At 44.7% G+C, this 18,237-nt stretch overlaps 1 protein-coding gene across 3 annotated transcripts in view; it reads left to right on the top strand.

Moving 5' to 3' along the window:
• Window positions 1-18,237, top strand: part of grid1b (glutamate receptor, ionotropic, delta 1b) — a 463,781-nt gene that overhangs the window by 389,478 nt on the left and 56,066 nt on the right. For all 3 annotated transcript variants that reach the window (XM_084342508.1, XM_084342507.1, XM_084342509.1), the window contains exons 5-7: window positions 6,502-6,555; window positions 13,356-13,529; window positions 17,767-17,928. In XM_084342508.1, the coding sequence (XP_084198634.1) occupies window positions 6,502-6,555; window positions 13,356-13,529; window positions 17,767-17,928 (390 nt within the window). The remainder of the gene's footprint in view (window positions 1-6,501; window positions 6,556-13,355; window positions 13,530-17,766; window positions 17,929-18,237) is intronic.

Here is an 18,237-nt window from a genome sequence, read left to right as displayed (position 1 = left end):
CCACTCTACGTGACTTTTTAATGCATATGGATCGGATTAAAAACCCCGAGATCACAAAATGATTTGAAAAGACTGTGCGGTCGACACTCTTATCTTAAGTTGAAGACGTTTCTTGTCCTTCATCTCAAGAGAAAGTGTCTCATCTAAAGTTCATCTTGTAGTAACAGATTCTGCCTCCATCCATCCAACCTCTCCTGCTGCTGATCTGCGTCCAGGTTGCAGTGAAAGCAGTAAAAAAATATTCCCTCCAGCTGGTTCTGGGTCTGCCCGGGGGGCTGCTTTCATATGTCCACAGGGACGTAACCAGGAGGCATCTCCATCAGATACTGAAGCAACTCAATCGACTTCTTTCAGCAGGACTCGCTCCTCATCCTGCTCCTGCCTCCTTTTGAAGCTCTTCTTTGAGATTTCTGTAAGTTGAGTCAGAACAACTCTGCTGCTGTATGCTGGGATTTATCTCCACGTTGGACCGAGGCAGACGACAGGAAGCAGTGTGTGCCGTGAGCCTGCAGCACGTCTGAAGTGTTTGAGACGTCTTACCTTGCTCACGATTTAAGAGATTAAAGATTTTTGTAGAAAATTGCTGACTTTTGTGGACATGGCACGGGATGGGATGCAAACAAGCAAGTCCTCGGCTGAAACGAGCATCTGTTGAACAAATCTGAGTCAAAGCCCCGCGGAGGAGTTATTCTGCTCACCTGTATTCATTACTCACAGGTGAGAGCTGGACCGAAGATCAGCGAGTAAGTAAATGTTGGATCCTTTGTTCTCCAATCGATCAGCTGTCTGTTCCTGTGAGCTTCATGTTTTGGTTTTCAGCTCTGCAGTGCAGAAAAAAAAGAAAGAAAACTACAAAGACACTCAAAGAACCAGACGCTCATACCCCAGCGACAACAAACGTTTTTTTGGGCCCCTGCTGGAGCCCCCGGCGAGCATCATCCTTGCGGGTTTGATCCCGGTCTGGTCCATTAACACAGTGTTAAAAGCAGCCTGTCCCTTGTGTAACGTCCACGCTCGCTGCTGCTGTTAATGCTTGTTGTCAGGACTATTAAACCCACAGAGAGAAAGAGAGGGGAGAGAGGGGAGAGAGGGGGCGAAGGCAGCAGAGCATCAAATAAGTGAGCTAACTCCCTAATCCCCCTGAACCGGACCACCCACGTCCCCCGAGTGACGAGACGGGAACGCTCTGAAAAACACACAACACTTCTTCATCTTTATACAAGACATGTGCAGCCATTTCACCTCACGTGCCGCTCCTCTTTGGTGCCGCACGGAGCAATTCTCAGAACATTTAGCTCGTATTTTCCCGCCGATATTCAGCTTTCCGTTTTTACACTTCATGCAGTAAAACCAGCCGCTCGTTCTTCCACATTTAAGACTGGAAACGATTCGAGATTGGAAAAAGAGGCGCTATAAATAACAATGTCTTTACGCTGAAGCAGTTCATCACTCAATATATAAGCAGAGTAACCCTGATTCTGTCTCACAGCTTTCATGTGTCTTGCCGCAGACAATCAATACCTCATCAGCGCCGTGTAAGGTTGATGTGCTGCGGGGGGAAATAACGAACAGATGAAACGGCTGCTGAGGACAGAAACATACAGATATTTAAATGTTTTCTTTAAGTCTGCAGTGTCTTCTGTCAGTGATGCTGCCTGCAAAACACCTAATGTTTCAATGTTACTGCAACATTTGTTTTTCAAGTTTTACCACGAGGAGACGAGGGTTTAATCAGTGTTGACGTATCATCTGTCAGGACGGCGTGTCGGAGACTCCAAGAAGTTTTTTTTTTTAATCCTAATGATCTTTGGCGACTAAGCAGCTTTTTTAATTAACTCGCGTCGCGGGGCCACTTGCACTCACAGTAAAGTGTGTAATCTCAAAGAGATGTACTTGACTAATGTGAGGGGTCTCAGGTGTCAAACCGTGCAAATAAATAGAGTGAACGTGTTTTTGTGGGTTATTTAAATGATTGAGGTGATTTATAAAAGTTCTTTGTTCTGGCAGGAGAAGGGTGAGTGGACCCTGAAGGTCTTACACAACATTATAATACCTCACGGTCTCTTTGTGTGACCTTCACAGTCAGTTCAAGTTTGTTGAAGGAGGACACGTTTGAAAAGCGATGCTGCAGAAGGCTGCGAGGCTCCTCGCTGCAGAACTCACTGTGTTGATGCTGTTTGTCAGATTTCAAATTCAAAGAAATCAGCAAGTTCACTCAGAGTAACGGTGAAGCTGATAAACAGGAGTGAAGATAAATCCACTTCTTAATCCCAAAAGTTAAAAGCAATCTCTGAGCTCTCCTCCCGTCGGTAAACGGCTCCGGATCAGAACAGAATCTGATGAGACTCCAGGTGTTTATTCCTCCAGACGGTCCGGATCTTCACCCGACTCTCTCCTCCAGAGCCGGAGGCTCTGCAGCAGAAATCACCAGCTACCTCAGTCTAGCTGGATAATTACCAACGGTTGAGACTTCCAGATATTACATACTGTGCATTTAACTGACTCTCAGTGTCTACGAGTGCTTAGTGCGACTCAGGTTTGGTCAAAGCTGGAACATGATTGGCCTTAAATAAGGGTTTGTGATGTCACAAACTCCTGCAGGCACGAACAGGTGTTAAACCATCGCCTTTAAGACGGCGTGCAGCTTCATCAGACAGTATTTTTAGCTGATAAAACGCTGAAGATGTCTCCTGCAGGGACAAGTGTCTCTCTTCTGTCTCGATTCCTCCGACAGTTGAAGTGATCAGAGGCCTGACCCGTGCACCCGTCACGTATCCGAGGAAAAAAGTAAAAAGGCTAACCGTCTAAAGTCGCGAGGACGCTGTGTCTGCAGTCACATCCCGGCTCCTCGGGCCTGACGTCTGCATGATTCTCTGTGTGTCGTCTGGCTCTTTGCTCTCACTCTCGCTGAGCCTCTCGCACATTTGCGGAGCTGTCAGTCACGCGAGTCAGCCTTCATCATCGTCATCCTCCCTCCCGTCGCCTCGCGGCCCGACCGCAGCATGAAGATTCGCAGTCGTGTTGTGACCTCGTCAGATGACTCAAAGAGACGGAGCGAGCAACCAGACTGCAGCTCGCGTGCCACAGCTGAACCGTCCATCAGCTTTCAGGAAACGTTCCGCTTCATGTGTGGATATCCTCGACCCGCTGACCTTTTCTGTGGTGCCGACAACAGGTCGAAGTGGTCCCTTTAATCCATGAAGAGGTGTCTTTACAACTGATGTCATCAAAAATCAATGAATTGCCTGATTTGCTGCAAATCCTGAGGGTCAGTCAAAGTTCCTGACATTTCCTCTCGGTCAGTTTCTGAACTTTCATCACAAACATGCCGACATGTCAGAGTCTGATGAGCAGATGGTCCTGAAAATGAAAATATGTTGATGATTCCCCACAAAATGAAGTCATATCTGATGTTTAAGTCTTTTATCACTTACGTCTGAACAAAAAACGCTTTCTTCAACGTTGCCATGGAGTTAGAGACGGCAGGATTTTGTTCACTGATTTGGGTGAAACTGGATCATATTGAAAATATATTTTCAAGAGCGGGTCCACGTCTTTGTCCGTATCGTTCAGACTCCTGCTGACGGTTTAGCAGTCGGATGTGATGAAAAGCGGTGAGAAAAAAGATTTGCAAACCATGTTTTGTGTGTAGTCCTCAAATGTTTTATGAGCAAGGAAATATAATGAAATCTCTGCACAAAGCATGTTGGGGAGAAACAGAAGATGAATATTGTTTTACATGTTTTACTCTCAAAACTCTTCAGCAGATCCTTGTTTGACAGCTCTGATTGGTATGAAAATGCTCCCACAACTTCACATGTATTCAGTCTCACATTAAGTTAACTTGGCTTTACTTCCATAGATGGAAAAATATACTGTTCTGCTTCGTCTGTGGACAAAAACAATCAAGTGAGCACAAATATCAATGAGGTCGATCAGTGAGAGGAAATTTAAACAACATTCAGGATCTGATTGTCAGAAATGTTCAGAATTTGACCTTCAGGCGTCATTTTTTCTTGTTTGAGTCATCTGGAAAGTCTGTATCTTAAAAATGCCACAGCTCTTCAGAGTATTCATTCACACAAACAACCAAAGAATAAAGCTGTGGATGGAGAAATGTTTTACGTTTTAGACACGATGCTTCTGCAGAGAACGACGAGGTCAATATGTTTTCTATTGTGCGTCCTGTTTCTGCCTCCTGCTGCAAACATCCTCCTCGTTATTACGGCCAAGATAATCATGTTTTCTACTCGAGTGTTGACGTGTATTTGTTCATTATAACCGTTTTCTGTGGCAGTAAGTGAATCAGAACGACACGTAGCTGCACGACAGGCTGCGCTTTGCAAAGAGGAACGTGGAGTCAGCGAGAATGAACGCAGAGCGTGAATTAAAATAACACCAGTTATTAATTACGGTCACGTAATGTGAAGTTATGGAGGATGAACTGTTAGAGGTGTGCCTGCTGTCTGAGGACTCATGTTCAGGTGTGTGTGTGTGTGTGTGTGTGTGTGTGTGTGTGTGTGTGTGTGTGTGTGTGTGTGTGTGTGTGTGTGTGTGTGTGTGGTAATACCTACAGTCCGTCTGGGCCCAGTAAAGGTTATGATGACAGGTGTAATATCTCCTTGTAGGAGATGTGAAGTGTATTATGAGAGCGGGGTTGTGTCCTTTACTATAGGTTAACCTGATCACTGACAACATCATCTGACAGGGTGATATTATGGGATGGTGTATAAAAAGCACACCGCTTTCAAGACGTGTGTGTGTCACGTAGAGTTAAAGCTTTTCGACTGAGCAGCAAGGTGACCGTCGACGTCACGGCTGCAGTCGTCAGGTGACCTTTGGTTAGTTGAGGAGAAGATGGTGGTTCAGTTAAATAAGTGTGTTAGTTACATACGTTAGTTAATTTACGTCACATATGCAGCACAACTTAATGTTACGATATGTTGAAATGCTACATGAGTTCACTTTTGTCCTCTGCACTCACAAACAGACGACATCATTGTTGAACATACCACATAATGTTTCCAAGCAGCATACTTACCAACAGGGAGGAGACCCCGGGTCAGACCCCGGGTCAGACCCCGGGTCAGACCCAGAACTCGCTGGAGGGACTTTATATATCCCATCTGGACTGGGAACGCCTCGGGATCCCCGGGACCAGCTGGAAAGCCTTGTTTCTGGGGTACCCTTCAAAGCCTTCTAAGCCGCCACAACCCGACCGCGGATAAGTGGAAGATAATGGATGGATGGATACTTAAACAAATAACAGCAAATAAACATATACATTAAAATCTAATGAAATTAAATTGGGGGATCAATATATAACTACACACACACCATTCAAACTAAACCGCCTGATGTACGTTCTCGTTTTCAGCTCAGTAGAAGTTCAGTTAAACTTCGTTCCCTCGAGGTTTCTTACTGCGAGCTGTAACTAAGTTGTGTTGAGTAGACGAGTGTCAGTGTTCGGTGATCTGGAAGCCCAGCGAGGACCTGTGAGGAAACATCTGGCCGGCTGAGCCCCGAGGAGCAAACACGTGATGCTAAACTGATGTATGTGTGCACACACTATGCATTGTGTGTGTGTGTGTGTGTGTGTGTGTGTGTGTGTGTGTGTGTGGTGTGTACCAGCTGTTCCCTCCTGTCTGTTATCTTCTTATCATTTGTTTGTATCGTTGGATAATGAGGAGTTGGTTTATGTCAGTTTATGGAGCCAGAATGCAAAAAAAAAAACACCCACATGGTCAAATATACACACCATATGTTAACAGCACTGTGAGGACACACACACACACACACACACACACACACACACACACACACACACACACCACTGTAATCAAAACAATGTCCGGCTCTTCAGCGATGACACTAAAAATGAATTTACTGCAACTTGTTCTGAGTCATTTCCTGCACATCAGTCCACTGCAGCGCAATGCATTCTGGTTGTTGTAGGTTTTCTACCTTGTAATCAGAAGGGATGACACATCTCTGTTTCCTCTTGTCCTTTAGCACCAATTTGAAGAATACACACAGCCCATCATTGTAGTTATCAGTTATTTTGAGGCGGTGTCTTCACCCTGTGGGAGAATAACACAGGAAAACTTTCCAGGCCGGTGCAGGGTGACCCACAGAACTCGAACAGTTCTCGGCGCCGCTCTGTGCTATCAGCTGCATGTTATTAGGATTATCACACGGCGGCAGAGGACCGGGCGAGCTGATAAGTGCAAACCGCTCACGCTGCTCACCGCTGAAAAGCTTTTTGTTGCCCGACATTCTGTGGCAGGACGGCCCGTCATGGAAACAGCAGAGGCTTAGCTGATATTTGGGAGGTGAACTTTGTGTGGTCGGGGGCTGACGGCCGCTCCTCCGCGGCCGAGGCCACGCGGGAAGCTGAACCTGAAGTCGACGACACGATGAAATCCTCCATCGTGTTCTGCAGATCAGTGTTTGATGGTTTGGAGTAAGTTACTAACCCTGTGTGTGTCTGTGTGTCTGCAGGCGGTGGAGACAAACCTGGCCTCCAAGGACAGTCACTGGGTGTTCGTCAACGAGGTAAGACGAGACACACGCACACATTCAGATTGTCTTTCTCCAACACGAGGACTCGTAGAAGCTTCATCGACGTCATGAGTCAGATGTTTAGTCGGTTCAGTCAAGTTTGCTTTTGTGCTCTAACAGTTTTGTCCACCGAGAGGACCGAGACGTTCTCAGGCACCTTCAGACTTTTATTTCAGAGGTCAGATCTTCAAATCAAACAAACCGAACAGACTTATTGGTTTGACATTTCTCTGAAGCAGCATTTAGATCACAGGACACCAGAAATAAAACTCTCTTCTCTAGAAACATTTTTCTTACTGCACCAGGCCGCGTTCTTCACTAACCGCTGCATTAAGTACAGCTGGTTTTTGAAGCAGAGGACAAAAGCTGCGCAGTGACTTTGAATAAAAAGCGAGACGAGTTCAAGAGCACCTTTCTGTGTTTTTAAAAAAAGCCCCTATCTGAGATAAAAAACACAAGCTGAGTGCCTTTTTTCCCCCTCGGTCGGAGATCGGTCAGCGTGGGCGACTCTCCGCGCTGGAAGTCAAATTGAAGTGAGTGGGGGTGAAAAGAGAAAATGACGGCACCCTCGACCGCAGCTGGGATCCAGTTAAATCCCCAAAAAACACACTGACGTCTCCGGAGCTCCGGCCGCTCGACTCGTGCACAGTAATTGTGAGATCGTTTTGTTTTTCTGTTTAAAATCATCTTTTCTTTTTTAATTCCTCGCTCGGCTCCCAGTATCAATATCCAGGCATCTTTCCAGCCAATTAACCGAGCTGACAACACTGTTAACAGCGTAATTCAGAGGGAGACGAGGGGAACCGTCATCTGCTGAAGGCTGAATACAAAAACCTCAGAGCTCCTTTTCAGTGCCAGATTTTCTTTTTGTCTTCTTTACCTCCCAGCTTGGTACCGACCTCCTAATCCACTTACAATTTCTCTGCTTTGTTTCAAAGTCGTAATTTAACTAATTACACTCTGCGTTTTTTTAATTAACCAAAGGAGGGAAACGTTTTGGAGAATCCCCGGAGCGGCTCGTTCACCAGAGTCTGCTCGACTGTTTGGCACGTTAAACGCCGTTTATGATCAAATACGTTTCTTCTGATAAATGTGTGTTTGTGTTGCTTCCACTGCGACTGTGAAATGCGAGCGCGGTGTAACAGCTTGTTCCCGCTGAAGGCGTCTCTTTCATCAGGAAAGTGTTTCAGTCATTCAGAAATATTCAGCTACATCACCTGTTTTCTCTCCTGCTCCTCCACCTTCTCCTCCTCCAACTCCATCATCATTTTGTCAGCAAACACCGTCCGGCTTTTAGTTGGTGCCAAAACAGTTCATTATTAAATTATCAATGTTTTTCTGTTGTCTGACTTTAATGTCCCTCCTGAAGCCAACAGAAACCAACGAGCAGTATTTGATGATTTTGGACTCAAGATTGTAGCTTAATAATTTCAATAAATAAAAACTAAAGAGGAAAAAAACAATGTTGAGATCCTGACGAAGTCTTTTGCTCTAAATGACGTCAGCACATAATCACCATCAGTAACAGAGGACCTGTCTGGATCTCACTCCTGTTTTCAGGTGGAAGTTCACTGAAGCCTCGGTCGGGACGGCTGACCACGACGACTTTACTCGTTAAGTTTGTAGATTTTATTTTCTATAAAAGTTGCCAGAGACAGACAACACAACAACACAATAGTGGAAGGCCATGGAGACATCGTGGCTCTCTCTGCCGGGGACGGACGCTGTTTTTTGTACAGAAGTGTGACGAAGACGTTGCGTCACAGCTCTGTTGCTACCTTCGCCAGCAGCGTCTGTAACTTTCACACAGGCAGCGAGGTGGAAAAACGGCGTGATATTCCCTCCTGACTTCACCTAAATAACCACAGAAGTACAACACGGCTTTATTAAATGAAAGAGTGTTTATACTGTTTCATAGCGAGGAATCGGAGCAGAATAACTTCAGGTTTGTTGCAGTTAATTACAAATGACACAGGAGAACCAGCAGCTGCAGCTCCTCAGGTGGCCACTAGAGGCTCCAGGAGCGGGTCGGTCCCCGTTACAGCAGAAGTAAACATGTTCACAGCTTCCTCCTCGCAGACGAGCATCATGTGACATCCAGCTGAATCAGACAGCGTCTCTAAACACTCTCCACCATCTTTATTCCCCTCAAACTTCACCTTCCTCTCGCCGCCTGTCCGCCCTCGCTGTGTGCGGCGTGTCGCCGAGCTCAGACAGCTAACAGAGGTAGTTTCCAGTCCTGGGCGGTGGTGCGGTGAGATGTCGGGTTGTCTTGTCAACACGTAGAGACCGCAGACGAGCTGATCTCCATTTCTTTTATTCCTCCTCCGTCTCTCCTGTCAGTCCTTCCTGCTCCCTCCATCCACTGTTTGGGTAATGAAACGTGAATAACACTTTAAAACTCCTCTTCTGGGAACATTTCTGCTTGGTTCTGCAACCCAAAAAACAGTTTTTGGGTTGTTTTTTTGGACCTTTGAGTTGTCTCTGTAGTCCTGCTCAGACAGCTGCAGTACTTTGTGTTTAGTGTGTGGTGGCAGGACGGTACAAAGTCGGGCAGGTCGTCAACAGGAAGAGACTGTCCTTTTCATCCCGTCTGCCGCTGACACAAACAGCAGCGATCACACGACTCCACCGACGCCAATTAAGGAGGCCCGGAGAGACGGACAGAACCGAGCACAGAGAGGAGAGGAGAGAGCGGAGAAGAAGCAGAGAGAGTAATAGTGTTGCAGCGAGGAGGGAGAGAGGTGAGCAGAGAGGAGGACAGTAATTAACCAGAGGGGAGAAGGCAGGGAGGTGAGGAGAGAGGACGCTCGGTGGGCGGCGGTGAAGCCTGCTGGTCAGACAGCAGCTGTCAGGTTCTGATCCGACTGTCGGTTTTAAATCCACACAAACTGTCTGTTATCAAGCTGCTCAGACTCTTTTTACAGTTACTGAATAAAAAGACGTTTTCAGTGCAGCCTGTGTGTGTTGTAATGGAGTTTAATCAGAAGAAACTCACATGAAGGAGAGGAAGGAGGCTTTATTTTAATATTGTGTATCTCAACAAAGTTCAGATGTTAAAATCACCGGTGAGGACGTTCACCTCGGCCTTGGTTTAAAACAAAACAGCATTCAAAGTCAAATTATGGGATTAGAAATCAGAATTATGATGTAAAAAGTCATAACTACTTGAATTATGATTTAAATGTCAGAATGATGAGATAAAAAAGTCCCATAGTCGTTGGGAGATATTTCAGTAAAAGCTGCAGGTGATGATGATGAACTGAAACAGGACAACAGAGGTTGTGACCCGTTGTATTAAAGACCGTCATTAACGATGTTAATGTTTCTGCGGTGCATTCAAAGACCTGTCCACCCTGAAATGACCCTCCAAGAAGAAAAGAGCTCCTTTACGAACTCATCACACTCAAACATTTCTCTTCAGGACGTCTTTGTTAGCCGTGACATCGACGTGTTTCATGGTTGTATTTTTTTAAAAGGGGTTAACGTTAATGACCTACAGCAGCCATTGGAAAGCAGATGAAGTGGACTCTGTTAACAGCACCAGCACCGCTCTTTGAAATGCAGATCAGACACTTTGTGAACAAAAGCAGCTCCAGGTTACATTACAGCTGCTGCAGGTGTGTCCGTTAAACCGTCCGTCTGCGGCGACGGCTGAATCCATCAGAGCCTCGTCTCTCTGCCCTGCTTTTTCTCTTTCCGTCCTCTTATCTCCCCTCATCACCGCACAGAACCAACCCAAAGGCTAACGACCTGTCAGACTGCAGGTAATAAGAGCTCATCCAGCCGGCGACTCGAAGGTAAAAATCAGTTTGAAAAATAATCACTCGGACGGTAAATGAACTCCAAACTGTGGGTTCATCTTAATTATTATGATAAAGGGCATCAGACTGAAGAATGCTGCATCTGATTATCCTGAAAATTATATTGTGAGAAGTTGCAGAGCTACGTTCACTGTGCATCTTCTCACACTACTGTAATATATTTAGAAACACCAGTGCTGCAATTCAAACTTGTCTTTAAATGTTAAACGTCCAGTTTGACAGGAGGGAATCTCGCAGGCTTGTCTGCTGATATCACCTCTCGGTCGTGATGATGCCTTGTGAGGAATTTTTTCATGCAATTATCAGTATGGATATGATATAATATGGAGTAACAGACGGGAGGGGAGGGACAGACGCCGCTGTTTTGGATTAACGAGCAACTCTGTTAGCGTTAACCAGCAGACGGCTGCTGGAGCCGGCGAGCCGACGTCGATGAGAGCACCTCGTTTGTTTATTAAACTTTTGGGGTTAAAAAGTTGGTTTAGCTTCACCCTCGCTGCCACACTGAGCCACATTGAGCCAAAATACACTGTGATATACAGTAACTCCTGTAATTGACTCCTGAATGGTCACGTGAAACATGACGTCCACGCTTCAGATAAATATCACAGACTAACTTTGGTGTAAAAGTGGCATAACGTTACTTTAGCTACTCAATAACTGCACAGAGAAGAGATGGAGAAAGGAAAAACAACCTGGACAGAAGTTGTTTTCTTGTCTTGAAGGCAGTGGGTTTTTGAATGGGTCTGTGGTTCTACGACATAAAACAAGTCCATAAATACCCCATGTTTGATTATAAAGCTCTTCCGTGTGTTAAAAACAGTTAGCGGTTGCTAACAAGTGTCTAAATGAGACTACAGAGGTTGTCGGGGACATTAAACGTCCTCACAGCGAACACGGAGACTCGTCTCCTCACTAGTCCGTCTTCACAGGCCCACTTTAGTTACACACTGTTCTCACTCTGACTTTACAACTCGTACATTGATCAGTTTATAGTAAAGTGTGTACGGTATCGTGTAGAAGGAAGTGATGTGGAAGTCACGTCGTTTATAACCTGACTTGAGCGCCGACAATTTCATTTACGCTTCAGAAATGATGAAGTGGTGGCTGTGAGGATGTTCTGGCTGAACAGGATCAGAAGGACTTCTCTGCGTGGACTTCTAGCGTCTCGCAGCAGCTGTATAACTACGTCTAATAGCATGTTTATGATAAACACCGCGACACGCCGTGTTTTCTATTATCTGAAGTGTTAAGCGGCCGCCTCATTGCTTCTGAATAAGCTGCAGTAAATCGTCCCCCAATGTCCTTTCTAAGCGTCCTCAGTCGGGATCCCATCTGTCCCTAAACACCATTACATGCCCCTGGAAGTTACATTACACTCTCTGCTGTGTTTCTCAGAAAATAACTGCCCTCCAAACCTCTTATCTGATTCTGTCAGTGATTCCCATGATCCTCAGCTCACCTCCTGATGGCTGTAAAGTCTGCCTGAGCCTGAATGCAGGTCATTACGCCCTCCCCCCTGTAATATCACATCGTTTCAGCTCCACTTCTGCCTCCATTTTGTGGTTGAGAAGGGCCAGAAAATAGTTTGAATATTGATTGTGGTATTACTGTCCTCCCAGCGAGTCCTCGCTGCACAGCAGTGGCTCGAACCCACCGGCTGATGATGTGGTGTTTTATAGAAGACTGTAAAATAACTCAAAACTGTCTTCAGTGTTTCATCCAAACCGACGTGTCTCTTTACAAAACCTCAAAGAGCTCGTCGGAAAGTTACGATCATCTACAGATCAGTCAACAAGGTGCAGGAGAAACCATTAACAAGTTATCTGAGACCGATGATTCAATCAAAATATCAATGTTATAAAAGTAATATTGGTAAAATTAACATGACATCTTTACTTTTACTCAAGTATAACTTTGTGTTTCAGCCTCATAGAGTCAGACGGCGAGCAGCTGATGGTTTAAAAGTCCATTTCCAGTTCGTGTCTTCGTGCAGGAAATGCATCAAAACACCATGAAGGAGTTTTTCTGTACGATCATCATCACCAGCAGATAAAGTTCGCACAGTTGTGATGAAGTTACTGGTGTTCAAATTAAACTTTATCTGACTTCTTTGGTGAGTTTTCGTCCTTGTTTTGTTAAAAGTTGAGAAATCAAGTTGAAGCAGATCCCTCAGACCTCAGCGGGAGTGTTCAGTCAGTGTTCAGTTTTTTAGTCAAACCTTAGTTGGACAACTTAACAGGAAGTCAGATGTTGGCGGACTGACGCTCACAGATGTCTGAGTGTATTCTTGAGTAAATGAACTCAGGAGACGGTAAATACTTTCTCAGCGAACACGTCAGACGGATTCTTAATGTCTCGGCTGCAATTACAGGACCTGGACTCACACTTGTTTTGACTTTTAAATCCTTTAACCTGTCAGAATGACATGTTTTCAAAACTCCCATAAATGAGCTGCAAATCCTTCTGACTTCTTGTTTACAAGCCCCGGTTCAGTTTTAATTGGATAACAGGAACCTAAATACAAAAAAACGCCACAAAGTCGACTTTTCAATTAGGCTGAACAAAACAAAACCGAGTCACTTGTCGGGACTCTTGTTCAAGTCGTGGGCCGTAATTATGTTTTTGTTATAAAGCGTCGTAAACTGAGTATTATTTTTCATGTTGTTAACGTCCGATTGAGGCTATCTATAATTACACCTCGCGGGGGAATAATTGGGTTTCTCAGCGTCAAAGCAATTAAACATGTGCATGAATAGAGGAAGCTTTTTTTAATGGCCTCTGTGAATCGTCCGGTCTGATTGGCTTTGACGCTGTCATTTGTCTCTGTGTGTGAAAACTCTCTAATTAATGCGGTCGAGGAAACAAACGTCGTTAACACACACACACACACACACACACACACACACACACACACACACACACACACACCTCAGTGTGAGGTCAGTAATGTGTCCTTTCGCTCTGCAGGAAATCAGCGACACAGAGATCCTGGAGCTTACCCACAGTGCACTGGGGCGCATGACGGTGATCCGGCAGATCTTCCCCTTGTGGAGGGACAGCAGCACCCGCTGTATGAGACACAATCACCGGATCTCCTCTCTGCTGTGCGACCCGCAGGAAGGATACCTGCAGAACCTGGAGGTAACACGCAACATCTGTCGAGCCCAAAGTAAATCCAAAGCTGTTGTTGAACCATTTTGCAGTACAGACGTGGTTCTGGGCTCTTTTTAAAGGTTATAAGCTGCTTTTTTTCCCTCCAAGCTGTTTGAAGCTCTGTAAGTGCTTCTGGCATTAATCTATAGGAGTCTGAACACTGAATTATTTATGTTTTAATGCAGAAATCAGCCTGCAGATGAGCTGTAACTGCTCCTATTAGCTGGAAACACAATGAGTCCACATCATAGAGTCTTACATGGTCCAAGTTCACATTTAATATCAATATCACTGAAAATAAACACTTTACATGACCTCTCAATCCCCCTGCCTGAGGAACCGGAGCATTAAACTCGTTATAGTTCTTTATTTTCTTATTTCCTTTAACTTAAAATAGTCAAAAACAAGAGCTGAGGTAGAAAAACAGCCAATAAAACTACATAAACTTGCATCATTTTCACATTTATGGCTTTTAAAAACTGATATAAACTATATATAACTGGATTTTAAATCTCATTGGCTACATGATGCATGAGGGAGGAGGAAGAGGAGAGAGTGGGTCACTTGTCTATACGATCTCTCATTGGCTGTTGTCGGCTCCAGGGCGGGCACAGAAGCTAAAACACTAAAAGACACAAGCAAACGTCTGAGCGATGTTATCGGTGATAGAAGGAAAGGGTTAGTAGAGGTTCAGATCAGACAGTTTGGGCACAACAATGATCATCTGACCTTCTCTCAGAGCAGGAACAACTTTATTCATCCCAATGTAAAGCGTGAGGGCAAATGGTTTAAAAACGAGCGAAGGATTTTTATTGGAACTGAGGTCAGCGAGTGTGCGGACATAATAACACGATAATTAATTGCTTCCAGTTGTCCTTAAACTAATAATTTGTGCGTTCAATATATTTAATTTGTTCCGATAATGTTGAGCCCTCGGACTTGATTCTCCGTTTTATTTTGCTGCTCCTCTTCTCCCTCTCTTTTCATCTGAAAGTCCTTCACTGAAGAACAGCAGAGATAACACAAAGTTGTGTTGAACGGCCCGACAGAGAGATCCTGGTATCTGCTTCCTGATTAAAGTGGTTCATAATGAGAGCGTTGAGGGAGCAGAGGAGAGACCGTGATTGCTTCAGGGAGTGAATGAAGTAGTTTGAGGGCCCGATGTAGTCATTCAAAGACACAAAATATTAATTTGAAAGGACAAATTAAGTAATTAGTGGGTAAAAAATCATTAAATTGAGGGGGAAATGCCAAGGAGCAGTTAAATTAGTCATCGGAGGACAGGATTCATTAATCACAGGAAGTTTATAAATCCAACAACTGTCTCGTTTTCTCTGTGGAGCTAATCTGCAGATCTGACCTGGTCGTGATCAAACACTGAAACGACAGTCTGCTACACATCTGTGAATACATGAGCGCGCACACACACACACACACACACACACACACACACACACACACACAGGACTGTACAAACAACATGACCTACTGAGAGGACAGATCTGTGTGTTTGAATATCAGCTGAGTGTGAAACAAGGACAATAAACTGAAGAAGAACAAGAAACTGAAGAAGAAGAAGAAGAAGAAGAAGAAGTAGAAGAAGAAACTGAAGAAGTAGAAGAAGAAGAAGAAACAGTAGAAGCAGAAGAGGACACATGTCACTGGATGGTTGTGTGCAGTGATGAGATCTCAGTGACGTGTGTTCGACATGTAAAGACAACAAACAGATGATCTCAGTGATTCACCTCCACTAATATTGTGTCTTGTTTTGACATTTGTGAAGACGAGCTGAGTTTTTCTACAAGATGTCCGACGGCACAGCTGAGCAAACCCAACAGGCACCACACCAGGGTCACACACACACACAGACACACACACAGACACACACACACAGACACACACACACACACACACACACTTTCTTTCTTCTTGCTCTCATTTTTTAAAAGGACTTTCTCACCTCCTTCTTCCTCTGTCTCCTGATGTCTCTATCTCATCTAACCTTCTCGCTCTTTTAATTTCCTCGTTCCTTCTGATGTATTTCCTCTTTTCTTCACCTTTGCTCTTGTGTGTCTCGAGTCTTTTCTCCGTGATAACTGCTCTTTATTGTCGTCACATTTTCAGTCTCTCCTCGTCTCTACTTTCCTTTTCTTTTCTCTCCTCTGCCGTCTCCTCGCAGTTCTTCATGGCCGTCGTCTGTCTGCCTTTTTCACCTCCTCTCTTTCCTTTAAATCACACATCTTACACTGTTTCCTCTCTCTTCCATCATTGTCTCTTATTGTCTCTCAACCTCTGTTGGACCTCACCTGAAAGCTTCAGGTAAAGACGGGCAGTGACTCAATAAATCATGTCAAAGAGGGTTAAATAGTTCTCCGATGCTGTCAGCGGGTTGACAGGATGGACGACATGCATCTATGGAGTATTTACAGGAGTTTCAGCTGCAAGTTTAGCAAAGAAGATGCTGCTTCTTGGCGTGATTTAAAGAATGGTTGTGTCTCTCCTGGTCCACTTCAGATGTTGGTGTTTCACCTGGATGGTTTGGGTTCTGCAGGACGAGGCGGTGCAGCTTCAGTGAATTTCTAAAAATCGTAATTTGTTAATTTCTCAGGGATATGGGATTAAGGTTGGTTTAAATAAAGGGGACTGTTTGTCCTTGGCGGAGGTATACGCTCTACTGAGTGTCATTCTAGTTTGGATTTGGTTCACAGATTGTCCCTTTAAGAAAAACAACGATCGCTGCGTGTGTCGTATCACTTTGTTCTCTTCAGATTCAGCCTTTTTATGACAAAAGACCAGTGTGTGTGTGTGTGTGTGTGTGTGTGTGTGTGTGTGTGTGTGTGTGTGTGTGTGTCTGTGTGTCTGTGTGTGTGTCAGGCCTCAGGCAGCATGCTGTATGGACTTCATGCCAGTCAGCCGTTCTCATCTGGACAGAGTGATGCTCATTTGTCACCCTGCATTTGGTCTCTGCTCCCTGCTTTGGCATGTGTGTGTGTGTGTGTGTGTGTGTGTGTGTGTGTGTGTGTGTGTGTGTGTGTGTGTGAGATTTGTCACAGTGTGTGTGTGATTTGTCACAGTGTGTATCCACAGAGGGGGAGAGACAACATGGTCACATGTGGACGAACTGGCGACTAGCTGCCCGTCATCTCAACACCATCCAGTGTGTCCGTGTGTGTGTCTGTGCATGTGTGTGTGTGTGTGTGTGTGTGTGTGTGTTAGCTCTGGGCCAGCAGATGATGCGGTGCCCAGCTGTGTCTCTCATGTGGCCGGTGTGTGTCTGTGTGTGTGTGTGTCTGTGTGTGTGTTTGCAGAAGAAGTGGCGACAGACTGAAAACACTCGAGTCTGAGTGAGCTGTTGAAATAAATTGTGGGCGGAAGAAAAACAAAACACGGTCGTTAAATAATCAGGAAACAAGTCGCCTTCTGTTCGTCTGTGTGTCGGTCAGTGCTCATATTGTGTGTCAGTACACAACTGTTACTCTATATCGTGTGTTAACAGTGTGACAGTGAGTGTATCTGCAGTCCTAATCGCTCTTTATTCTATTAAACTTCCTCCTTCTGCTGCTGTAATAATTACTGCGGCCACTAGAGGTCGCCACCTAACAACACATGTGTATGGTCTTTTTTCTAATGTCATTTAAGTCCTGCTGGTGCCCCCTACAGGCTCCAGTGAGTATTACACCACCCAACATGAGGCTGCTGGACTGAACAAGCAACGTTCTTACAATAAAATGTGTTTAATAACTCAGGAACACAAATGTTGACGAACTTAAACCTAATTTTTTCGGCAGAATAAATCATGGCAGCGTATGCAAATCATAGATATGTTAAAATGATACATTTCTAGAAAAACAAACATAAAATATCCATATACTGCCGCCCAACACATGCCAGATATGTATTTGTGATACAAGATGCTTTATTTTATCATTTAAAATGCAGGTTTAAAAGCTAAATGTGTTATTACGTCCTAAGGTGCTTGAAAAAGCTTGAACACGCACCTTAAAAATGTTTAAAAAAGTCTCCTGTGGAAATATACATATATATAAAAACATCTCCTTAAAAAAATATCCAACAGTAGCTTGCAGATGTTGAACGCGGTGTTGAACAGTGGTGTCTGGCTTGGGTTCAGAAAAGATCATGTTTTGGGTTAAAATACCTGCAGAAACTGAAAGAGAAATATATCACATACGTATATTTAAACTCTCCCGTCTCCTCCTCTCTGCAGGTGTCCAACCTCTACCTGTACGACAGCGTGCTGATGCTCGCCAACGCCTTCTACAGGAAGTTGGAGGACAGGAAGTGGCACAGCATGGCCAGCCTCAACTGCATCAGGAAGTCCACCAAGCCGTGGAACGGAGGCTGGTCCATGCTGGAGACGATCCAGAAGGTACTGAAGCTTTCTGTCTGTTAAAAAAACTACTTCCTGTCAGTGTCGTGGTGCGTTCAGGGCACAAACGAACCACAAGAAGCCTCTTCAGTGCTCAGCAGCAGTTACATGTGTTCGTTGAGTTGACCTGAGTTATTCGATATAATCAAACACAAATATTAAATATGTTTCTTGGTATCATAAAACAGAAATGAGGCTATTTTTGTTCAAGTTCATCTCTCTGTTGAATTCTTCTCATCAAGGCCGTTGAGCTGATTATCAGCTCGTTAGCTGACCCACTCGCCTTGATCTTGTTGAACGTGTCTGGTT

Source organism: Pagrus pagrus (assembly GCF_965226575.1).
Source record: "Pagrus pagrus genome assembly, chromosome: 21".
In the NCBI taxonomy this organism is placed as follows: Eukaryota; Metazoa; Chordata; class Actinopteri; order Spariformes; family Sparidae; genus Pagrus; species Pagrus pagrus.
Note: the sequence above shows the minus strand (reverse complement) of the source record. Positions and strands in the feature narration are given on the sequence as shown.